This window comes from Lepidochelys olivacea, assembly GCF_965140295.1.
Source record: "Lepidochelys olivacea isolate rLepOli2 genome assembly, chromosome: 17".
NCBI lineage: Eukaryota > Metazoa > Chordata > Testudines > Cheloniidae > Lepidochelys > Lepidochelys olivacea.
This window is the reverse complement of record NC_140427.1, coordinates 19,839,006-19,864,596: the sequence shown is the minus strand read 5'-3', so window position 1 is coordinate 19,864,596 and position 25,591 is coordinate 19,839,006. Positions and strand designations below refer to the sequence as shown.

Sequence of the window (25,591 nt, the reverse complement as noted above, 5' to 3'; positions counted from 1 at the left end):
ACCCTCCTGCCCGGCACCTGAGTGCCTGGCCTGGGAGGCTAGCCTCCAGCCCCACCCCTGCTGTTCCCCCTCCCCCGCAGCCTCAGCTCACTGTGCCGTTGGTGCCATGCTCTGGGCGGTGGGGCTGCGATCTCCTGCCGGGCAGCGCAGCTGCAGAGCCATGGCTTGACCCGGTGCTCTGTGCTGTGCGGTGGTGTGGCTGGCTCCAGCCGGGCAGCGTGGCGGCCTGTCCTGGTGCTCCGGGCAGCATGGCTGTAGCACCGGCAGCCACTGGTGCTCCAGGCAGCGCGGTAAGGGGGCAGGGAAGTTCAGGGTGGTGGTCAGAGGGTGGGGGTGTGGATAGGGGGCAGGGCGGTCAGAGGGCGGGGAACGGGGGTTGAATGGGGGCAGGGGTCCCGGGAGAGCAGTCAAGAAGGAGGGGGGGGAGTTGGATAGGGCGGCGGGAGGTAGTCAGGGGCGGGGGTTCCAGGGGCGGTCAGGGGACCAGGAGTGGGGGTGGGGTTGGATGGGGCAGGAGTCTTGGGGGGCAGTCAGGGGGCAAGAAGCAGGGGGGGGTCGGATAGGAGGTGGGGGCCGGGCCACACCTGGCTGTTTGGGGAGGCACAGCCTCCTCTAACCAGCCCTCCATACAATTTTGGAAACCCGATGTGGCCCTCAGGCCAAAAAGTTTGCCTGTCCCTGGGATAGATGGTACTGAGCTTCATCATCATGTTCCCATTACACCTCTGGTGTTTAGGGCAGCGACGAAACTCCTCCACTCCTGTCTGTCTTTGGCAAGTCTTTCAATGGTTCCCTAGCTGTGCCCCAGGTTTTCCAGCTCGGCTTCCACAACTCTTCGCCAGATTGTTTTTGGGTGGCCTCGTTTTCGCTTGACTTCAGGTGTCCATCTTATTGCTACTTTGGTGACGGAATCAGCTTGGGCAGGACTTTAATTTGGCTTAGTATAATAGGACTGGAGCTTCAACTAGAACTTCAAGGCAAAGAAGTCTGACTGTTGAAATATGAGGATGCAAGTAGGAGGCAAGGCTGGAGAGCCTGGGCCCCAATAAATCAATGGGAGATGCATGCGTGTGTGAAGGCATAACTCCATCTTGGTATTGGACTGTACATCTGAGAGAATACATTTGTAATGGGTGAATTCCTGAATCGTTGAATTCTGTCTCACATATTTATCTGTTGAAACTTTGTCTGGTTAAGTACCCAGTTACCATCCAAGGATAGAGATCCATGGACGGGTTTTCAATGATGCTGCTCACCTGCAGCCCCTACTGGCTTCAATGGGAGTTGCAGCTGCTCAGCACTTTGATAATCAGCCCCCAATTGTCCCAGCCAACAAGAGTGACAATTAAAACAAAACGAACCAAATCCTGAAGTCATTACTCATGCACAGCTCCCACTGACCGTTCAGCAAGTTTGCCTGAATAAGGGATTAAATCCCAAATGATGTAAATAATAACATGTGAAGATGAAAACCAATCCTAAAGGTTAAGGTTATTATATTATTCTTATTATTTTACTCACAGCAACCGATTCTAGTCAAACCTTACCCAAACAATACAGCTCAAATTAAACGGTGGTACAGATGGAAAGCTTCTTTGCCTGTTGGATGCTCTCCTTGCTGCCTGTCAATAATGTGGTTCGGAGATATCTGTGATCGCTGACCCATAGATTTGGCTTTCCCAGTCTGACAGCTGTTGCACAAAGCCACGGTTTGGTCTCATGTTTGTTTTGCATCTCTGGATGTATTTCCAAGCCCCCTACAAATACAAGTAAAGACAGGGAGAAGACTCAGGAATGTGCTTATTGTGTATTGTCCAGCTTACAATTACTTCTAAGTCTTAGAATGATTAATAATTTGCATTTCCATAGCACCTAGGAGCTTCACTCATGGCCCAGGACCCTATTGTGCCAAGTGCTGAGCAAATACAGAACAAAAATGAACCAAATCTGGTATCTGGACCAGTAGAGAAAGAAAAGGACACAGTCAATTACAAGGTTTTTTTAACCTTCCATTTTTAGTAATACACAGTTAGACCTCTGAAAATAAGAAGTACCAAGGCAACTGTCTGAGGGAAGTAGTATTATGATATGGAGCCTTTCTCCAGTCCATGAAGATCATTAGCTTGAGTCCAGCTCAGTAATGATCAAAATTCATGATCAAGTGATGGCTGTCCAGTTGCCTATGAGAAAGGAACTGGAGGCCTCAGTCTAGTTTCCATCGGATAGGTGTCAGTTTCACTAAAGCCATTGACTCTACTTAGCAGCCTCAGCAGTGAGGCTAAGGGCTGCATGGAGACTGAAGTACTTCTCTCCTAGAGGTGGTCTCTGCAAGGCAGGGGTATAATGGTGAACCTTGCACATTGAGCAAAGAGTCTTTCCCCCTGTGTTTCTACCAGGGATTTGGAATTAAAATTATGTTATGGGGCTTCGGGGGGTTCAGAGGGCAGAGACTGTCTTTTTGTCCTGTGTTTGACCAGCATCTAGCACAAAGGAGCCCTGGTCCATGACAGGCTCCTTGGAACTACTACAAATCAAATAATAACAACATGATTGTCTCACCCTCAAACTGTTGCTCATTTGGGAGCTCTTGGCTTAACACCATGTCTCTCTTCCACCCTCACCTTGGGCAGCCTTGGTATCTTTGTTCCCTTAGCCCTCCCCTGCCTCAGGACCCAACTCCAGTGCTGACCTGTGGTTGAGTGGCCAGAAAGGGCCTATGAGAAGATGCAAACGTTACCTTCCTCTATGGAAAATAAATGTGTTATGATTCAAACAATACATTCAAAGTCCTTCAGTACCAAGGCGATTGATATCTTATAAATACCTACAGTAAAGGCCAAATCCTGATCTCATTGAAGTCAATGGCAAAACTCTCATTGCTGCTGAAAAGCCAGGATTTGGCCCTCTGCCTCCCAAGCAGAGGGAGGATCTTACGTCTGCTTCCCTAACCATAGAACAGCACAATACCCCAGTGACCATGCTGGCTAGTAAAAGTAATTTCCTTGAGATGTATTTAAAGTGACACAAGCAATCAAGTCTGTATGCGAAACACATGAATTTTTCCTGACCATTCACTAACAACTGCACTGGATTGTAATGTACTAGTTTTGGGGAGGCAGAACAATCTACCATGGGTTGGTCTCCACAGCAAACAATTGGGGCACATCCTTTTACACTGAAACCTTAGTTAACATAAGAACAATGTGGCCATAATGGGTCAGACAAATGGTCCATCTAGCCCGGTATCCCCTCTTCCAACAGTGGCCAATGCCAGATGCCCCAGAGGGAATGAACAGAACAGGTAATCATCAAGCGATCCATCCCCTGTCACCCATTCCCAGCTTCTGGCAAACAGAGGCTAGGGACACCATCCCTGCCCATCCAGGCTAATAGCCATTGATGGACCTATCCTCCATGAACTTATCTAGCTCTTTTTTTGAACACTGTTATGGTCTTGGCTTTCACAACATCCTCTGGCAAAGAGTTCCACAGGTTGACTGTGCATTGTGTGAAGAAATACTTCCTTTTGTTTGTTTTAAACCTGCTGCCTATTAATTTCATTTGGTGACCCCTAGTTCTTGTGTTATGAGGAGTAAATTTTTTTTTTACTTATTTACTTTCTCCACACCAGTCATGATTTTATAGACCTCAATCATATCCCCCCTTAGTTGTTTCTTTTCCAAGCTGAAAAGTCCCAGTCTTATCAATCTCTTCTCATATGGAAGCTGTTCCGTAACCCTAATAATTTTTGTTGCCCTTTTCTGAACCTTTTCCAATTCCAATATATCTTCTTTGAGATGGGGTGACCACATCTGCACGCAGTATTCAAGATGTGGGCATACTATGGATTTATATAGAGACAATATGATATTTTCTGTCTTATTATCTATCCCTTTCTTAATGATTCCCAACATTCTGTTGGCTTTTTTGACTGCTGCTGCACATTGAGTGGATGTTTTCAGAGAACTATCCACAATGACTCCAAGATCTCTTTCTTGAGTGGTAACAGCTAATTTAGACCCCCATCATTTTATATGTATAATTGGGATTATGTTTTCTAATGTACATTACTTTGCATTTATCAACATTGAATTTCATCTGCCATTTTGTTGCCCAGTCACCCAGTTTTGTGAGATCCTTTTGAAGCTCTTTGCGGTCTGCCTTGGACTTAACTATCTTGAGTAGTTTTGTATCATCTGCAAATTTTGCCACCTCACTGTTTACCCCTTTTTCCAGATCATTTATGAATATGTTGAATAGGACTGGGCCCAGTACAGACCCCCACCACTATTTATCTAGTTTGACCTCTGGGAGTACAAACACAGTAGTAACACTCACTACTAATAGAATACTCCTGCAGAATGCAGACTGGTCCTAATTCCAAAGTTCAAATGCAGGCCCGTGGAGTGTTATTAAAAGACACTACATACAATGTCACGCAGATACTGTAGGAAGCAAATGTAACACAGTTACACTGTGTGGTTCTATTTGTAAATTACACAATTACATATTGGTTCCCACCACATTATGCACTACATAGCTAGGGATTGGTATGAACCAGAACAAACCTGGAGGTAATTTGGATCAGATCTGAACTTCAGGGTAGACTCTTATTTCCATAATTAGGGCCCTACCAAATTCACGGCCATAAAAATGTGTCACGGACCATGAAATCTGGTCTCCTCCAGTGAAATCTGGTCTTTTGTGTGCTTTTATCCTATACTGTACAGATTTCACAGTGGAGACCAGCATTTCTCAAATTGGGAGGGGTCCTGACCCAAAAGGGAGTTGCAGGGGGGGTCACAAGGTTATTTTAGGGGGGGGGTCGCAGTATTACTACCCTGATTTCTGTGCTGCCTTGAGGGCTGGAGGCTGGTGGCTGTCAGCCGGGCGCCCAGCTCTGAAGGCAGCACCCGCCAGCAGCAGTGCAGAAGGATGAGTGGCAATACCGTACCAGGCCATCCTTATGTCTGTGCTGCTGGCGGCTGCTCTGCCTTCAGAGCTGGGCTTCCAGCCAGCAGCTGCTGGTCTCCAGCCCCCCAGCTCTGAAGGCAGCGCCGCCGTCAGCAGCCGCACAGAATTAAGAGTAGCAGTGTTGCAACCCCCGCTCCCCCCCAGACTCCTTTATGGGTCAGGACCCCTACAATTACAACACCATGAAATTTCAGATTTAAATCGCTCAGATCATGACATTTATGATTTTTAAAATCCTATAATTGTGAAATTGACCAAAATTGACCGTGAATTTGGTAGGGCCCTATATATAATGAACCAGGATATCCTAGTTATGAATATTCCTGCAGTGTCAGGCCTCTTTCTTCATCTATGATGTACCTGCCATCATTCTGCAGCAAGACAGTGCCAGAGCCCTACCTTGGGCTACTGGGTCTGATTGTAGTGTAAAATGCTAACAATCTGTTTCAGTGGAAAAAGCAGAGAAGCAGCAGCTACCTAAAGCTGCATGACAGAGGTTCTCCTGTTCCTGGAGTGGCACTATATGCTATTACACAGTGGTGATCTAGAGCATCAAAGCAGCGGTCCAGCTATCCCGAAGTGCTAATTACAGCCATCTGGATTGTTTGTTAGTTTCAGGTAATTAGCTCGGAATGCTGTTACACAGCAGGGTTGTTACACAAATGCACTGAACTCCTCTCAGGCTACACTACTGAAGTTGCTGAGTAATGTCCCCCTCACCAGATAAAAATCAGGATTTCTTATAGCAATCAGGAGCATAATTAGGATTGCTTAAACTTAATGAAAAGGAGTACTTGTGGCACCTTAGAGACTAACCAATTTATTTGAGCATAAGCTTTCGTGAGCTACAGCTCACTTCATCGGATGCATTCAGTGGAAAATACAGTGAGGAGATTTATGTACACACAGAACATGAAAGGTGAAATGGTATTGCATGGTTTCTTCTGGATGTCTGATACTGGAGACCAACAGCCTAAATCTCCAACCTTCCTATGATTAATTCCTAATCAAACAAGTAATCAGTGGGTCTCCACACACACTAGTTACTCATATGAGTAAGGGTTTGGTAGGAGCATGTTCTACCACTGCAATTTCTTTTAACGTACTCATGTCTCCAGATCCCTGAAGCCTCACTAAAGCATTCCAAGACTTTTGTACAAACTGGGTCAAAGACCTAATTGAAAGAGCAGCTTGAGTATATTTCACTGCTGCAGTCCAGCAAGATTGTCTATTTGAATCATCCCATAGGAAAGCTTCGTGCAACAGGAATCTCAAGCATTCAGCCTGTTTCACTATGGGCAGTCTGTGGTGGGGGTGCTCTGGAGGAGATGTATTTCTGTTTAGACTCGACAAGATGTTAAAACAAAAATGTTGATCACGATAAAGGGAAAAGTCAGTTATCAGCCTTGGACTTTTGCACTGTGGGCACAATAAGCTAAGTATTTTAGTAGGGCTCAGCATGGGAGGGCATGATAGTGATAGAACTGTTATCAGTCTGTGGGAGCAATCACATCCAATATTAGTAGGGTAGGTCCGTAGGTTCCGGTGTCTGTGCAGAGTACACAGCAAGTCTCTATTATTCCGCTGGCAAACTCATTCTGCAATTACTCTTTGATGTGCCTTGCAGGGTAAGAAGCCTCATTTTGTGTTGCAAATGTTTACACAAAAAAATGGGCCAGATCCATGCTCAGCTTTAGGACAGTTTGGATTCAAATACTGTACTCAACTTCCAGAAGAGGGGCTCCTTTTCCAAACACAACCAAGACTTTTAGCGGGAATCACTTCAAAGGCATGGAGGAGATTGGATACCACTGATACCCTGGTCTGCCCAGAAAAGGCAGAATGAGAGACAGACCTACCTTTTCAAAATGCTGGGACACTGAGTAAACCGAGGAACATCCTGGAGTTTGGGGATAAGCAATCAATCTAGTATATAGCTAGGTACTTCTCAGCCTTCACTCAATATTTTTCTGAAGACTTGTGGAGCTACGTAATGAGGGGTTGTCAGAGTTCCCTCCCCACTCGGAACTCTGGGGTACAGATGTGGGGACCCGCATGAACGACCCCCTAAGCTTATTTCTACCAGCTGAGGTTAAAAATTCCCCAAGGCACAAATCCCCTTTGTCCTTGGACGGTATGTTGCCACCACCAAGTGATTTAAACAAACATTCAGGGAGGGCCACTTGGAGCCCTACCTCCCGCAAAATATCTCCCCAAGCCCTTACACCCCCTTTCCTGGGGAGGCTTGAGAATTATATCCTAACCAATTGGTTACAAAGTGAGGGCATAGAATCATAGAATATCAGGGTTGGAAGGGACCCCAGAAGGTCATCTAGTCCAACCCCCTGCTTGAAGCAGGACCAATTCCCAGTTAAATCATCCCAGCCAGGGCTTTGTCAAGCCTGACCTTAAAAACCTCTAAGGAAGGAGATTCTACCACCTCCCTAGGTAACGCATTCCAGTGTTTCACCACCCTCTTAGTGAAAAAGTTTTTCCTAATATCCAATCTAAACCTCCCCCACTGCAACTTGAGACCATTACTCCTCGTTCTGTCATCTGCTACCATTGAGAACAGTCTAGAGCCATCCTCTTTGGAACCCCCTTTCAGGTAGTTGAAAGCAGCTATCAAATCCCCCCTCATTCTTCTCTTCTGCAGGCTAAACAATCCCAGCTCCCTCAGCCTCTCCTCATAAGTCATGTGTTCTAGACCCCTAATCATTTTTGTTGCCCTTCGCTGGACTCTCTCCAATTTGTCCACATCCTTCTTGTAGTGTGGGGCCCAAAACTGGACACAGTACTCCAGATGAGGCCTCACCAATGTCGAATAGAGGGGAACGATCACGTCCCTCGATCTGCTCGCTATGCCCCTACTTATACATCCCAAAATGCCATTGGCCTTCTTGGCAACAAGGGCACACTGCTGACTCATATCCAGCTTCTCGTCCACTGTCACCCCTAGGTCCTTTTCCGCAGAACTGCTGCCTAGCCATTCGGTCCCTAGTCTGTAGCGGTGCATTGGATTCTTCCATCCTAAGTGCAGGACCCTGCACTTATCCTTATTGAACCTCATCAGATTTCTTTTGGCCCAATCCTCCAATTTGTCTAGGTCCCTCTGTATCCTATCCCTCCCCTCCAGCGTATCTACCACTCCTCCCAGTTTAGTATCATCCGCAAATTTGCTGAGAGTGCAATCCACACCATCCTCCAGATCATTTATGAAGATATTGAACAAAACCGGCCCCAGGACCGACCCTTGGGATTAACCCCCCGTGGGTCTTAGGGCACTGAAAATCAATCAGGGTCTTAAAAGAAGAATTTTATTTAAAGAAAAGGCAAAAGAATCACCTCTGTAAAATCAGGATGGAAGATAACTTTACAGGGTAACAAAAGATTCACAAACACAGAGGAACTCCTTCTAGGCTTAGTTCAAAGTTACAAAAAACAGGAATAAACTTCCCTTGAGCAAAGGGAAAATTCACAAACTAAAACAAAAGACAATCTAACATGCCTTGCCTGGCTTTACTTACTATTTTTGTAATATTAGAGACTGGTTCAGGATTGGTTGGAGGAGATGGATTTCAGCCTGGCCTCTCTCAGTCCCATGAGAGAGAACACCCAACAAAAAGCACAAACAAAGCCTCCCTCTCTCCAGATTTGAATGTATCTTCTTTCCCCACTGGTCCTTTTGGTCAGGTGCCAACCAGGTTATTTGAGCTTCTTAACCCCTTACAGGTAAGGAGGAATTCTAGGCTACCCTTAGCTGTATGGTTATGACAGGTGTGCTGGTCCTTTAAGGTTGAGGAGGGCACCCCTCCTAGACTAGTGCAACCCTATTCTGGGTTTCCCTAGAACAATATCTGTGGGTCAAGGTATGTGGTCTTGGGTAAGCAATCTGGGATTTTAAAGACAGCCATGCTGCTAACCTCAGCTTTAGGGCACAAAGCCAGAGTTCCACAAACAGCGTGGACTGGACTTCCTATATCCCTCAGTAGTAAGGGACAAAGCCAGCTCATGGTAGCTCCCAGACTCAGAAAGTCTCTCTCTCTCTCTCTCTCTCTCTGAGATCCAGGAGAGCAGAGTTGCTTAGATTTGTAATCCTTCCAGTAAGTCATGTTTGTAGTCCTGGCTTCTGGGCGGGTCTGTTGGCAAACAGGGGAGGGTAGATATATATCACTCGCCACGCAGATTCTGAGCTGCATTCTCACAGGCCCACCCAGGAATCAAACCCAAGTCTCCTCCTTGATATTACAGATATGTCACACAATGTATTCAGGGAGTCTGAATTAAAGCACAGGTTATTTGCTCCTCCTTACTACATACCTCAGAAGAGTTCAGAAATAGAAATGTACAGGAGAACAAGTCGCTCTCTGCAGAAAGCAGAAGTGCCAATGTACCTTTAAGGGATAATGGGATGAATGCATGAGGAAGGCCATTACTGCCGTGCTGCTCCGACTTAGACCCAGGGTAGAGAAAACCAGAACTGCTCCAAGAGCCATCTGAGCATCTAAACAAAGAAAAGTGCATTACAAATTAGTGTCTTGAAAATCAAAGCCAGACAACTCTCCCCACTCCTGTTATTTTTAAAGTGAATTTCTAATGCTGGTGAAAGGTGCCAGATAAATAGTCCCAGAGACACAAGCCCACTTAAACCACTGAATAGGTACAGCTGGGCAGTGTCAGGACACGTTTCCCTACACTGCCCCAGAAGGGTCCGTCCCATCGCTATAGGATGGATTGGGTTAAGAAGTTAGCTTTTGGACCTACGTTAGCCTAAGTGTGGATGAGTATGGAAAATTGAAGTTGCTAGTGTGAGAAGTTAGAGATAAGTTGGAGACAGAGTGTTATGGGAAAGGAAGAGTTAGCAAGGATAAGATGCAGGGTCATGTTACTGTTATGTTTTGGTTATAACTAGTTTAAGCAAGGTTTTTAATGAGTGTTTTTGAGAACTGTGAATGTTTTATTAAAATGCTATCAATATTTACAGTGTAGGAAGGACATTGGTGCAGATGTTAATTTAAATAATATGTAAAATAAAGAGCCAATAAGGAGCCCACAGCTGAACAGGGGATAGATCCCACTCTAGGGAGCACAAATGACTAATAACAGAGACTTGGTGGGATAACGCACATGACTGGAGTACTGTCATGGATGGTTATAAACTGTTCAGGAAGGACAGGCAGGGCAGAAAAGGTGGGGGAGTAGCACTGTATGTAAGGGAGCAGTATGACTGCTCAGAGCTCCGGTACGAAACTGCAGAAAAACCTGAGTGTCTCTGGATTAAGTTTAGAAGTGTGAGCAACAAGAGTGATGTAGTGGTGGGAGTCTGCTATAGACCACCGGACCAGGGGGATGAGGGGGATGAGGCTTTCTTCCGGCAGCTCGCAGAAGCTACTAGATCGCATGCCCTGGTTCTCATGGGTGACTTTAATTTTCCTGATATCTGCTGGGAGAGCAATACAGCGGTGCATAGACAATCCAGGAAGTTTTTGGAAAGCGTAGGGGACAATTTCCTGGTGCAAGTGCTAGAGGAGCCAACTAGGGGGGAGCTTTTCTTGACCTGCTGCTCACAAACCGGGAAGAATTAGTGGGGGAAGCAAAAGTGGATGGGAATCTGGGAGGCAGTGACCATGAGTTGGTTGAGTTCAGGATCCTGACATAGGGAAAAAAGGTAAGCAGCAGGATACAGACCCTGGACTTCAGGAAAGCAGACTACAACTCCCTCAGGGAACGGATGGGTAGGATCCCCTGGGGGACTAACATGAAGGGGAAAGGAGTCCAGGAGAGCTGGCTGTATTTCAAGGAATCCCTGTTGAGGTTACAGGGACAAACCATCCCGATGAGTCGAAAGAATAGTAAGTATGGCAGGCGACCAGCTTGGCTTAACGGTGAAATCCTAGCGGATCTTAAACATAAAAAAGAAGCTTACAAGAAGTGGAAGGTTGGACATATGACCAGGGAAGAGTATAAAAATATTGCTCGGGCATGTAGGAATGAAATCAGGAGGGCCAAATCGCACCTGGAGCTGCAGCTAGCAAGAGATGTCAAGAGTAACAAGAAGGGTTTCTTCAGGTATGTTGGCAACAAGAAGAAAGCCAAGGAAAGTGTGGGCCCCTTAATGAATGAGGGAGGCAACCTAGTGACAGAGGATGTGGAAAAAGCTAATGTACTCAATGCTTTTTTTGCCTCTGTCTTCACTAACAAGGTCAGCTCCCAGACTGCTGCTCTGGGTATCACAACATGGAGAATAGATGGCCAGCCCTCTGTGGAGAAAGAGGTGGTTAGGGACTATTTAGAAAAGCTGGACGTGCACAAGTCCATGGGGCCGGACGAGTTGCATCCGAGAGTGCTAAAGGAATTGGCGGCTGTGATTGCAGAGCCATTGGCCATTATCTTTGAAAACTCGTGGCGAACGGGGGAAGTCCCAGATGACTGGAAAAAGGCTAATGTAGTGCCAATCTTTAAAAAAGGGAAGAGGGAGGATCCTGGGAACTACAGGCCAGTCAGCCTCACCTCAGTCCCCGGAAAAATCATGGAGCAGGTCCTCAAAGAATCAATCCTGAAGCACTTACATGAGAGGAAAGTGATCAGGAACAGTCAGCATGGATTCACCAAGGGAAGGTCATGCCTGACTAATCTAATCGCCTTCTATGATGAGATTACTGGTTCTGTGGATGAAGGGAAGCAGTGGATGTATTGTTTCTTGACTTTAGCAAAGCTTTTGACACGGTCTCCCACAGTATTCTTGTCAGCAAGTTAAAGAAGTATGGGCTGGATGAATGCACTACAAGGTGGGTAGAAAGTTGGCTAGATTGTCGGGCTCAACGGGTAGTGATCAATGGCTCCATGTCTAGTTGGCAGCCGGTGTCAAGTGGAGTGCCCCAGGGGTCGGTCCTGGGGCCGGTTTTGTTCAATATCTTCATAAATGATCTGGAGGATGCTGTGGATTGCACTCTCAGCAAATTTGCAGATGATACTAAACTGGGAGGAGTGGTAGATACGCTGGAGGGCAGGGATAGGATACAGAGGGACCTAGACAAATTGGAGGATTGGGCCAAAAGAAATCTGATGAGGTTCAATAAGGGTAAGTGCAGGGTCCTGCACTTAGGACGGAAGAACCCAATGCACAGCTACAGACTAGGGACTGAATGGCTAGGCAGCAGTTCTGTGGAAAAGGACCTAGGGGTGACAGTGGACGAGAAGCTGGATATGAGTCAGCAGTGTGCCCTTGCTGCCAAGAAGGCCAGTGGCATTTTGGGATGTATTAAGTACGGGCATAGCGAGCAGATCGAGGGATGTGATCGTTCCCCTCTATTCGACGTAGGTATGGCCTCATCTGGAGTAGTGTGTCCAGTTTTGGGCCCCACACTACAAGAAGGATGTGGATAAATTGGAGAGAGTCCAGCGAAGGGCAACAAAAATGATTAGGGGTCTGGAACACATGACTTATGAGGAGAGGCTGAGGGAACTGGGATTGTTTAATCTGCAAAAGAGAAGAATGAGGGGGGATTTGATAGCTGCTTTCAACTACCTGAGAGGTGGTTCCAGAGAGGATAGTTCTAGACTATTCTCAGTGGTGGAAGAGGACAGGACAAGGAGTAATGGTCTCAAGTTGCAGTGCGGGAGGTTTAGGTTGGATATTAGGAAAAACTTTTTCACTAAGAGGGTGGTGAAACACTGGAATGCGTTACCTAGGGAGGTGGTAGAATCTCCTTCCTTAGAAGTTTTTAAGGTCAGGCTTGACAAAGCCCTGGCTGGGATGATTTAACTGGGGATTGGTCCTGCTTTGAGCAGAGGGTTGGACTAGATGACCTCCTGAGGTCCCTTCAACCCTGATATTCTATGATTCTATGAAATGTGTGTGACTTAGAGGAGGAAGTTAAGAAGGAATTTGGGGGAGTAGAGGAGTGTCTCCCCACTGATCACATGGGAGGGTTTGCCCAGACCAGATTTGCTGGGTCGGGGTCTGTGCTCCCAGGCACCCAGCCCGTGGCTCAGGTTTTAAGAGGGAAATGTGTAACTGACCTCCCAGAAGGGAGCAGTCATACAACTGACCTCTTGGGAACAGAGAGAGGGGTGACAGGGTATCCCAATACAGGTCCCACTTTTGCAAAATGCTGTTCCTAATGTACTTGTGAAAACTAACTCTGTCTCTTTAAGACAGGATAAGAATCCTACTAACGACTTGAGTGTCAGTGAAAATGCTAATGACCCACCTGAGAAAGGGGAGGAGGAAGCAATCTCCCAGGCAGGTAAAATTCACCCAGAAACTAAGCGAAAGCTGCTGAGAGAAGGGGGTGGGGAAAGTTCCAATGTTTGGAGTGAAAATTACAAAGAAACCCTAGAAGGGAGGGTGGATTTTTTGTATGGGCACAGCTCTGGAGATGGAATGCAGCTCCATAGGGAGCCAGCCAGTAACAGCAGTAACAGCCAGCACAGCAGAAAAACCATAACAAACCTAGACTGCTGTGTGGAAGGGGAAACTGAGGCACACCATCTCATGGCATTGGTGGCTAAATGCCAAGACACCTACACACCAAAGGTGTTGAGATCTGCATTATGTTAACAATGCTACACACAAAAATGTTTCCTGGCAAAAGAAACACAGAGCTTTGCAAAAACACCTGTGGATGACACTCCAATGTTTGGTAAAACTTGGGATTTGTAGAACCATGACCTAAGGAGGACATCAGGCACACTGCCTTTGTATTTGTCAGTGACTAACCCTCTGACAGTAATCTGAGGGGGGAGGTGTGACACTATGCCCCATATTCTTCATAGAGATATGGTTCTGATATGATTATGGCATAACTAAGTTGTATTTTATGCAAGATATGTCATGTGAGGTATCATTGAAAAGGTTATGATTCACTGAATGTGATTATCCTATTTTTATGCATGTATCATTTTTGTATCTAAAGTTAGGAATATTGTCTAGGCATCTATTACAAATGTGTTTACACCAGGGGAACACCCACTATGCAGAATGCAATCAGTCTAGATTGCTGGCTGGAAAGGGCCATTAGGGAGAACAGTAGGTCTTGGAAGATGCTAATGTCCCATCCGGGAGCCATTCTGGGAGGCCATTCCTGAGGATCTTACAGACAGCCTCTGTCTCATGGCTGCTGTGGTCCTACAGAGACATGTGACCAAGTCACCTGGTACTGGACTCCATGATAATACAAGTGTTTTTCCACTGACTGGGGCATGGGAATAAAAGTGGGAGACAAAGGGTTCTCGCCATATGTAAAACCTATTTAAGGCAGGGGAGTGACATCATCGTAGTTCGTTCTTCACTGACTCCCCGCCCAAGAAAGAAGACTGCTGAAAACACCTGAGAAACAAAAGACTTGAACTTGGGGGAAGGGCTGAGCCCAGGCTAGAGGGTTTACTCGCCTGTAAAAGGAATATCTGGAGTTTTAAGCTGTTAGCAAGTGCAGCTTGCCTTCAAGAATCTCTGCATTCTGCCTAAAACAACATTCAGAGTGAGAATTTGCTACTTATAACCACTTTATTTAGCGTATTAAGCTTAGGCTGCGTTTTTTGTTTTATTTGCTAGGTAATCTGCTCTGATCTATTTGCTATCCCTTATGATCACTTAATAACTATCTTTTGTAGTTAATAAACTTGTTTTTGTTTTGTCTAAAACCAGTGTGTGGAAATCATAACTTGGGGCAGAAAGCTGTGTATATGCCTCTCCACTTTGAGGGAGGGGGTGAATTTCATGAGCTTATGCTATACAGTTCTCTGTGCACCGCAAGATGGTATAATTTTGGGTTTACCCTCTAGAGCGGGGTGCATGCCTTAGGAACGGGGAGGAGCCTTAGCTTTGCCTTCCCATGCAGGGGCTGGTTAAAGAACCTGTGTGCGTAGTGCTGCACCTGAGTGTATCCCTACCTGTGTGTATGCTGGTGAAATAGCAAGCTTTGAGAGCTTAGCAACTTGTCACAACATTACCGGGTAAAAAGGGAGTCCAGGCTGGTGGGTCAGGCAGGCTCAGTGTTACCCCAGTTCCAGGCGGCACCCCGAGAGTGGGGGAACCCATCACACCAGTAAATGGACTGAACACCTCCAGTAAGCAGTGGCTGTTGGGACCATGTTTCTAGGGGTTAAAACTACAAACCTCCACACTCAAAGGAACAGTGTGCACACTTGATAGTTGTAGATCAGAAACCACTCACCTATGAAGTGACAAATGGTGGGGAAAAAGGAAAAAAGATCTGCGTCGGGGGAATCTGCCACAGACACATGAAGTGTTTTGCTTTCATCTGTGAAACTGGAAAGGGAGCGCACAGAAGAGATGTTAAACAGGCCAATAAAGTAGCTCTGCCAAATTCTACTTGCCTGGGGCAAATCAGTAATATTTTATTTGCATTTCCATGAGTAATAACTTTTCATTGTCATCAGCATAGTAAGGAAGGGTGAGTAAGACACTGAGGCTGCATTAGGTGCATAACCAATAGTTCCATTATCAGTCAGCCACCCTAAACTGTGTTGGTATTTATGTATTAACATGACCCTATAGTATGTTCTACCTGGGAGTTTGATGAAGGCAGATAGCTGAAAGCAAGTGTTCTTTCATGTCAGACATGTTTTAGGAGTTTCCTAAATATATAATTAACATACACAGATGCTGCTCCATGTGGTTTCTTATTAAGGTGTTATACACCTTACAAGGTATCTCATCTCACTGAGAAAAGGCTGCAAAACAATGAAGAGGAATTTTTAAGCTATGCAGATGCATTTCATGTAATGAGCAGTGACTCAGAGCTGAGAGTTCTCTGAGATTTTTGAGGGTTCTCTTTGGAGCCAGATACACAAGAAATGCTTGGTTATTAGTAAAACTGGCTGTGCAGATGTAACCAGGCAGAAAGCTATATTCTTCCTCACTTGCTTCATGCTGGTCACATCCTTGCAAAATGTCACTGGGTTTTTGGCTGTATCGAGCTGTAGTTCTAATATCACTCGCCCACTGACTTGAGTGGCTAGTCAAATAGCTTCAGTCATTGACAAATACAGAAAAAGAAGTAAGAGAAATCACACAAAAGGTAAATGAATTACATTTTAAAGCATGTTGGTTTGTAAGTTTTCCTCTTAAATGTTGTTTCAAAATTTAGCATTAGGCTCATTGTGAGGATTGGTGCTAAGTGTTGAACTCCTAGGCCCAGATTAGGTACCTCTGAGGATCTGGGTCCCAGTGCTAAAGATCCCATTCTTGCTCTACATAGTCTCACTTCTTCTGAGTTACGGTAGGCTGATGCAGTAATGAGTCATTGCTTTGCAACCTCTATAGCAGAGAAGTCAGAAGAACAAGCATTAAATAGCTTTAAGTTTATCCCACTACTTCTAATCACCATCCTACTCTGACTGAATGAGTATCTCACAAGGTTCCTGGAAGGTTTCCTAACATGCAGCTTCGATGCAAATCTAACTGGACCATTTGACTTACAGTGTTGCAATCTCCTCTGAGATGTTGACTTGTGCTTTGATTTTCAGATCCTTCTGAATCTGTTGGTCACAGGCCTGTCTGCAATCTCCCATATATAACTGACCGGGCAATATCTCTACAGGGTATGGCTGAAGAGCATCCAGTTCCTGCACAAGAGAAACAAAAGGATCAATGCAGTTGAAAGAACTGTATATCTATTTGCCTTAATCTTAGTTTGTAAAGTTCTTAAACCTGAATCCTGAGAAGAAATGAACCAGTGCTAAGTTTATGTTCTGCACCTACATTCAAACAGAAATGGAGTACATTCATTTAATCAGACAGATATTCTGAAGATCAGAAGTTATCTCTAGACTCAGTCAATGAAATTAACATGGTCACTGCCAATTTGGCCCTGCTGGAATAAAAAAAAGAATAAGAGATAGACTATGTCCTTTGTAATGTAGGGAAGGACACTAGTACCTCAGATTAATTATAGTTTATTAATTACTTGGTACAAAGCCAAATGAAACCACTTGCCAAATGGGACTGGCAGATATAGTGTGACTGCATAACACAACTCCAACTCATCGCTTCTACCAGAGCATGAAAAATTCTGAGCATAGCTTAGCAGATTACTATTTGGGCAGCATGAAGGCTAAGGACAAAATTCTGTAGCCATGCCAAGGGTGGAAGGGAAGAGAGTTGAGTAGTGACTGTGCACCAGTGTTCACCACTGAAATGCAGCCCTCACTAGGATGAGACACAATAGCTGTTTGACAGCACAAAGCTGCACTGAACAATAGTTTAGAGAAGGCAGATAGGAGAATGCTGTGTCTAACTGTAACTGCCGTGAGAATTGAGGTAGATGGAGTGTCAGGCATCACAAAGAAGCAAAAAAGGGCACAAAAACAATTAATTTTCTCCTTTGCAGCTTGTGTGAAATAGAAGAAGTAACAGAAAGAAAAGACATGTTGCAGTGACGTGTCACTACCTTTTATTTTTTTTTTAAGCCTTGCCCTAGATGTTAAAGTGGGATGCTTATCTCTCATGCCTAAGCAGGCTCCAGTCAGGTTAATATTTGGATAAGAGAACGCTGCTGGAAATAATATAAGTGATTCAATAGGTGGCCCTTTTCTTCCTGAGTCAATACTGAAAAAAATGTATCCATTTGCTTTGTGATCCTTTGGAATGAAAGCCATTGCATGTAAGAAGTTATTAAAGACATATTATCATTAAAAAAAAAAAACAACAGTCACAATTTCCGCCAAACATGTTTACCTGCTATTGTTATAACATCTCAGATGAGGATAACTGAAAGAGATTTGTTTAATCTAACCGCACTTTCCGGTTAGTCAGTTTCCTCTGTTGTTTTTGTGAGTTTTTCCCCACAACATCAGGGAGAGAAAAATAGATACTTGTGGTTGTAAAAGAACAAAAATTAGCAGAGGGACTCAGGGGCAAGGGTATTACTTGAAATGACTTTTGACTCCTTTTTTAAAATTGACTAGACAGCAGATTGACAGTGTCCCTTTAATTATTACTAGGGAATTCACTGGAATTAGTTGAATGTACACAGAAAAATTCTGTTTATAGCATGAAAGCCTGGCCCTTCTCTCCAATAATCTCACCTGAGGCATCCAGAATATCTTCTGAGTCCTCAAGAAATGGTAGCACGCAGTGAAGCGCTCAAACCCTCCTTTCAGGATGCGGACAGGGTGGCGGGTTAATTGCTCTAAGACTCTGGCACACTGGATGGCAGCCCCTACCTCAGCATCTAAAGACATGGAAAAGCTATTATACACGGTTGCTGCAGGGAATCAGATGCGGGAGAGGGTTATTTCCAACAGGCCCTGAGTACTTGGGGTGAAATCCCGACCCTACTGACATCAGTGGCAAAACTCCCTTTGGCTTCAGTGGGGCCAGGATTTCACCCTGATGTCTGAAGAACCTTGAGAGAGCAGGATTAAAAGCTACAATCACTCTCCAGCCACTGCTGCTGTAAGGAAGCCACTGGGGATGTTTCTGACATTCCCTGCGAACCTCTTTTTCTATTGTCACTTTTTTTTTTCCTGTGGGGAACATGTTTTTCTTTCTCTTGCTCCTGTCATAGGTCCAGGTATTATTTTAACTCCTGTTATTCTCTGTGGATCCCCTGCAGTGAGGTACACCTCAGGGAAGTACTGCTATTTTAAAACTAAATAATATTCCTGGTTCTTGGGGTGGCTTTTTCTTTGCCTCATTATGCCACCAAACAAAAGGCAGAGGGGACACAGGGACGTGCCTTGGGAAATTTTCCCATCTTTGATCTTAACATGACCCCAAGTGAGGCTAAAAATAGGGGATGTAGGATGTTTTCCTCCCCAGACTCATCTCTGATTGCCTTCAGCTGTATCTACTTTAGAAGCAGTTAACTTAGCACAATGGAAATCTGATTCTGGTTCTCCATCGCATTCCATTTTTCATGTCTCATTGGAGATGATTTTCTCTGCAATAAAACTCTGAAATAAGGTCCCATTTTAGTGTGTACCTAATGAGACTATTCCTGTGAGCAAGTTATGCATGTACATAAATGTCTGTAGGATTGGCTCTTAGATTTAGAACAGGAGTCTCGATCAGACCGTTTCAAATCAAATTACATGTTTAGAACAACGTACCACAGATACAGAAGAAAAAAATCAATGAGCTTGATGCAAAGATGAAGGCTTTACATTTTCCAGTGCCTAATGATTTAGTGTATCAATTCTGGGGTGCCCAAGTTGAGACACCATAAAGGTATCTGAATTTCAGAAAGTGCCGAGCACCCGCTCTCTGAAAATCAGGTCTCTTTAAGAAGTCTCAAGTTGAAGCACTCCAAATTGTTCGTCACTTTTGAACATATAGGCCCAATGATTTTCCTGTACAGAATGTGAGCCCTAAGCCTTTTATTCCATAATGACCTCTGAGCAGACAGGCCATTGCAGAATCAAGGCCTAAAGCTCTGATTGGAGCATATACCAAAGGCAAGGTACGGGTTTGTTCACTTCTTAGGCCTGGTCTACACTAGGAAATTAGGCCAGGATACTGACATCGCTCAGGGGTGTGAAAAACCACACTGTGCTGCTGCATGTGTAGACAAGACTTTCGTTAGGTTTTCTGGAAAAGTTTATCCAGAAAATAGCAACTAGCTGGCTTTTCAGAATTCACAAAGCTACTTTTAAGAAATTAGCAGTTGAAATGTCAACTTTCTTAGCTTTGTCACTTTCAAACTAATGCCTGAAACAAGGTGAAATGTGCACAAAGTGGATCATATCCTCTTAAAAACATCTTTGTATTTGCAAAATACTTCTATGCTAACTAGAACTGTTATCGCAACACTGGATAACGGGGGGCAGGGGAGATCTAGAAGCCAGGGCTGTGATTCTGCAATGAGCTGCCATGTCACTACAAGTTCAGGGTCTAAAAGGTAATCTGCCATTTGGGAAAAAATAATTTCAATGTTTCCTCGTATCTTTAAATGAACTCAACAGATGCACAAAGCTATCAGTGCCACGATCTGCATTTTAGTCTCTGGGTTTCCAGACCTAAGCATTTGCCACAGAACTTCATCTAATTACTACTCTCATTAAAGGTAAGTCCTATTTTTGTAACTATGATAATGCAAATTCTTCTTTTTTTTTATCCTGAGCTTACTAACAAAAAGAAAGAACTCACTTTGTGAACATGAAGAACTGGATTTAGATCTTGAGGTCTCTGAGGCAGCTTTAGTCCCTAAAAAAGCAATAAATAAACAAACTCAACCCCAGTTGAACTGGGAAAAATAGCCTATTTTCACTGAAATAATTTTGAAAGTAAAGGGTTCACACATATTAGAAGAGGAGCCAGCCTAGACCCAGGGACCATGAAAGAAAATCTAGGTTTAGAAAGCCTAGAATAGAACATGTGAAATATTATGCCAGACAGAGGCTTATTGATGGTATTTACCAAAATAAAGGCTGTGCACTTAAATATTCTTGTCACGTTATTTGAAATAGCAGTAAGGTAACAAAGGCAAATGAGGAATGAGAGGCATTCACATACCAAGGTGGTGAGCTTGATAGAAGAGAACAGAATACAGCTGAACTGTGAGCTGTAGTAAGAATCTCTTGCTAGCCAGTAAACATACCCTTTTCATCCTTCTCCTTCTCCTCATAATCATCATAATAGGTATCATCCAAAAAGCTGGTTTTGCCATCATACACGACACAATATTTGACACACTCCAGCTCAACTGATTCAGGTACCAGATATTCCCCCATAGGATTCTAGCAAAACCACAAAAGAATCTTATTAGGAGGGGGACTGCATTTTTCCTCATGGAACTATCCCTAGCAATTTCTTCCAAATTACCTTAGTACCTTAGTTTGTACCTTAGTTTGAAGAAAGTGGGCAGAATTCAGAAGTGATGTAATTTACATGTCAGCAAGTGGGTCTGGGTCTAAGTCTATGGGAGAGCTAGGGTGGTGTGTAACTTATATGCCGAGGAACTGCAAGAAAATGTAAGCTACACCAACTCATTCCTGATTCACTGTTGCCTTTCACCCTGAGCAATCATTTACACCAATGTAAAGTGGGTATAACTACTTCAGAATGGTAGCGATTTACATCTACATTGCACAACTGTAAATGCAAAGCAGTGGACAGTGTGGCCTCCTCAGAGTCACCCCTTTGTTTCATCCTGTCCTTTGAGCATCAGCTTTCCCCCCCAGATCTCTGAATGTGTTTCCCCCTAAGTTAGCAGCCTCCAGCCCTGCAGTATTTATTTATCACTACAATGGTCACCATGGAACTATTTTAGACCAGCTCAACTGTTCCTATTTTCTTGAAATCTTCACCTGTAATTTTTATTGAATGCAGTGATGTTTACCAGTGAAGGCACTTAAGGCTGTGATTTGCAAAGGCACCTAAGGGAGTTAGAAGCACAGTTCCCATTAATGGGACTTGTGTAAATAACTCCTTTAGGTGAATCCCAGAAGTTAGAGATGGAAAATACCTAGAAGGTCACTTTGTCGGCTTACCTGCCAATACAGTAGATTTTTGAATGCTTTGTCCTCTCTAATGTTAGACATCTCAAGCAATGAGGGTTTCCCCTCAGCCCTTTGTTAGACAACTCTGCAGTGTAATAGCTCTTATTGCTGGAATATTCTTCCTGATATTCAATTTCAATGTCTCCCTTCTTTAGGCTACTATAATCTCACTTCCCCTCTTTCCTACCCTAATCTGCATCAACTCTTGTGGGATAACTTAAACGTTCCAGAACCAGGCAGGGGAGTTCCTCATCCTTTTCGGCTAATTCTATCTCATTGCTAAATGCTAAATCCTAGACTCATTAGTGTGTGTGTCTCATTAATGATCCAGAGCATTCACCCCTGCTGGAACACAGGGATACAAAAGTGTTCTCTTCCCATGACAGCAAGGGCTGCTGTGCCTTAGAAAGATACCCCCCTGAGAAGCCTAAGTGGTGTTTACACTGCTACTTTCTGGAGGAGGGGCAGCTTTAGCTTGCTGTCAGCTCCCTGGAGCCCTTTTGGTGACACTGACCAGGTGATATGCTCATTAGTGTACCCCTCTCCCCCCAACCAGAACAGAAGGTCATGGACAGCACACATGAATGACAAACCCACTTGAAACCATAACTTACCTGTTTAACCCTTCTTGCTGTAATCACATGGCTTTCATTGTACTCACGCTTTGTACGGGCATCTGAAAATAACAATGAAGATTGTGTGAATAGCTTACATAGTGTCTTCAAGACAGAATCCTGCTCCTAATGAAGCCAATAGCAGTTTAGATTGCAAAGAGCTCTACAAATCTTACAACTAGATACCCATCACCAAAATACAGAGTGTAAACATTTCTTCATGGGATTCCATGTTTATTGTGCCTATTGACTTTCAGATTAAATGTATCCGTTTGCAAGCAAAACAATATTTTTTCAAGATGTCAGCTTTATGAATTTAACCTGGGGTCTGAAAATCAAGCTGCATTATTTCCTTCTCATATTTCATCTCTGAAATTCTGCAGATTTCTGCAGGACCAAAGATTCTGCAGGACCAAAGTCTGCAGTCCTTGCATGGAGATTGCATAAATGTAATACAGGGCAGAATTTGGTGCTGCAACTGGAATTTAGCAAACAATTCTATTGATGATGCAAAAGCCAGACCAGTATCCAGCAATTTCTCCCATAACTCTATTCCTCTACTGTGCTAACCCAAATAATAGTTACAATTTATTTTGTTATTACATTAAATAGATATGATGGAACGCACCCAGAGAGCAAGTGTGTAGAGTATGTAGGTGCCATTTTAACGTGACCACTTTTATAATATGGCAACATTAAAACAATGTCTATGAAAAATTTCTAAATGAATCAGTAGTTCCTATTATAAAATAATATAACTCATTAACATTTATATAGCACTTCATGTGTTCAAAGCATCGTTCAAACATTAACTAATTATTCCTCCCAACAACTCTGTGAGGAAGGCAATATTATCAGGCAAAATTAATCCCAGGTGTAATTAAATGGACTTACGCCAGGTATGGATTTGGCCCATTATCACCATTTGACTGAGGGGAAATTGACTGAGAGCCAATTCAGAGATGATATAAAAGGTGTTGTAAGTTACACACAGGTAAGGTACACGGGGGATAGCTCAGTGGCTTTAGCTTTCTGCTAAACCCAAAGTTGTGAGTTCAAGCCTTGAGGGGGCCATTTAGGGATCTGGGCCAAAAATCAGGAATTGGTCCTGCTTTGCGCAGGGGGCTGGACAAGATGACCTCCTGAGATCCCTTCTAACCCTGATATTTTATGATTCTAAGGTGACTTAAGGGTGTAATTTACATGCTGACAGGGTGGGACTGGAGAGTGGTGTGTCAGAGAAAGCAAATAATACAAATCGGCAACAAAGCTGGAGGTGTCTGCTTTCCTTGTTACTTGCTTTTCCTGTTATACCCCTTTCTTCCACCCCCCACAGCAAGTAAGTTACACCTACTTAAAGGCGCGCAATTAACACTTTCATTTACACCATTTCTAAATTTAGTCCAGAGAGATTAAGTGGACAGCAGCAGAGCAAGCAGTGGACTCAGCATTTTCCCGGATTCCAGACACATGCTCAGTCCTCAAGACAATGGTGCCTCTTCTAAGGCTATGTCTGCACTGCAAATAAAGGTATATTTATTACATTAAGACACCTATTCTGAGAAAGCCACCTCAGTGTGATATCCTAGTGGACACAAGTCAACTCCTGTGTCTCGTCTCAGCTAGGCTTTCACATTGAGATGCTTATCTCCAAATAATTATCTCACTGTAAAACACATCTATATTTGTAGTGAAGACATAGCCGAAGATAAATAGTCTCCCAAATTCTAATAAAAGATGCAGCTACAAAGTAAAATACTAACTGCTATACATAAAATCACAGTGACTCACAAAGACCTCTGGGCACCATACAATCATATGATACTAATGGTTCAAACAGGAATGAGAGACCTATCCCTGTTGCCCTGAACCTTGTACAGTCATTTTACAAAGGGCCTGATTCAACTCATATAATGTCTTCTGCAGTTTCCACAGTATGCATCCGATGAAGTGAGCTGTAGCTCACGAAAGCTTATGCTCAAATAAATTGGTTAGTCTCTAAGGTGCCACAAGTACTCCTTTTCTTTTTGCGAATACAGACTAACATGGCTGTTACTCTGAAACTCCCATTACAGTTACTAGGCATCTTTTCACTGACTTTTATGGCAGTTGGGTCACTCCCAAAGCATATACAAAGTTTTCCAACAATTTAGCCCCAATAATTAAACAAAAGAATGACCTGTATGACAAATTGCACAACAAAAATACACATCAACACTCTCATTAGCTTACCCAGTAAACAGAGATAGTTAGGCTCAGTTAACCTGGAGAGCTTCGTGGACTGGTTCAAGATGTTGTAAAGCTCTATGGGCTCACAGAGAACCAACCCTGCCATTTTACTGGATGGAAATAATAATTAAAGAGTCAATACATTCTTAAAAAGTGAGTTCTTGCAAAATAACCAAGCTAACATGAAGAATTTACTTTTTATTCATCCCAACTCATCTATGAATGAAAACAATAACTTTGAGCCCAAGCTTGAGTCCTTAAATCCTTGCCTTCATAAGGGATATTTGCTCCATGAGAACTGCAAGATCAGACTTTTTAAAATATAGGTCAGAATTCAATCTAAAAAAATCTAATTTAAATAGTGAAATATAAAAATGGAATATAATGTACATTGTACAGAGCATCCAAACCTGTGCACATCACTCAGATATGAAACGAACAAGGACAGATCCTATTGCCTAAAATCATAAAGACTAACACAGCTGCTACTCTGAAACATTTCTTAAAATTGTTTTCTTGGAGAAAAAAATCCATGTTCAGTATTTCTATATTTAGGGACTGAGTGGTGCTGAGGCTGACTCCACTGGCAGATGTAGGAGCTCAGCATTTCACAGGATTGGGGCCATGGTCATTAACAATTTATTTCTCAGTAATTTAGAAACATGTGTTTCCCAAGTGTCTGTGTTGTTAGGAAACAGAATAGATAGACACCACTCCTGCTGGCAATGGGAGACGGAAAAGCCTGAGATCTTCCTCTGACCAGATCCAACCTTCCCCGCCCACCATCCCCTTGGAGTTTCTCTTTATATTTTGTCAAAATATATGACATCAAATTTCAATTAATACAAAATAGTACTCTGTTCAATGCCACTTCCATGGAGTGTGTAGCGGTAGTACCCAGTGTCTGTTGCTATGGCATCAGTTGCCATGGCACCTATCACACCTGTGGCATCCGTTGCCATGGCACCCATGGAGATTTATTAGCATGGCACCTGTGGCATCCGTTGCCATGGCACCTGTGGCATTTGCTGCCATGGCACCCATGGAGGTCTGTTGTCATGACACCCGCGGCCCCTGCAGCTGTGCCCCCTGTGGTACCCATTATGACTGTCCAGATGGCGCTCGCTCAGGCGGGGTCTTGAAAGCCCTGGGCCCAGCCCCACTCCCAGCTCACCTCCCGGTTGCTACGCAGCGACGCTCGGCCGTAACCAAGGCTGACGTCAGTTGGGGACCACCCCTTGCCCAGCTCTCGCGATCCTTTGGTGGGCGCAGTCTCGCCCGGGCGCGCCTGGAAGCGGCAAATCTCG

General features: G+C 44.1%; 1 protein-coding gene across 2 annotated transcripts; it reads right to left on the bottom strand.

The window, feature by feature from the left end:
• Positions 1-620: 620 nt before the first annotated feature.
• STYXL1 (serine/threonine/tyrosine interacting like 1) lies at positions 621-25,571 on the bottom strand. Of its 2 annotated transcripts, none has more exons than XM_084650635.1 (10): positions 25,459-25,571; positions 24,288-24,394; positions 22,056-22,117; positions 20,541-20,679; positions 20,090-20,146; positions 18,028-18,173; positions 16,421-16,566; positions 15,153-15,247; positions 9,369-9,478; positions 621-1,757 (listed from the first exon to the last, which is right to left on the bottom strand). In XM_084650635.1, exons 2-10 carry the CDS (start codon positions 24,388-24,390, stop codon positions 1,626-1,628), a joined length of 990 nt encoding a protein of 329 aa, XP_084506761.1. In that variant the 5' UTR covers positions 24,391-24,394; positions 25,459-25,571; the 3' UTR covers positions 621-1,625. The 2 variants fall into 2 exon arrangements, with proteins under 2 accessions (XP_084506761.1, XP_084506760.1); XM_084650634.1 differs by lacking the exon at positions 25,459-25,571 and adding an exon at positions 25,383-25,439.
• Between the last annotated feature and the right edge of the window lie 20 nt (positions 25,572-25,591).

What these genes read in the sequence shown, in the direction of transcription:
- STYXL1 (XM_084650635.1), bottom strand. Translation starts at nt 24,390, where the DNA reads ATGGCAGGGTTGGTTCTCTGTGAGCCCATAGAGCTTTACAACATCTTG. An exon ending in TAACTATCTCTGTTTACTGG is followed by an intron (nt 22,118 to 24,287) that starts GTAAGCTAATGA and finishes TGTTATTTTCAG; the next exon opens with ATGCCCGTACAAAGCGTGAG. An exon ending in AGATATTCTGGATGCCTCAG is followed by an intron (nt 16,567 to 18,027) that starts GTGAGATTATTG and finishes TCTCTTGTGCAG; the next exon opens with GAACTGGATGCTCTTCAGCC.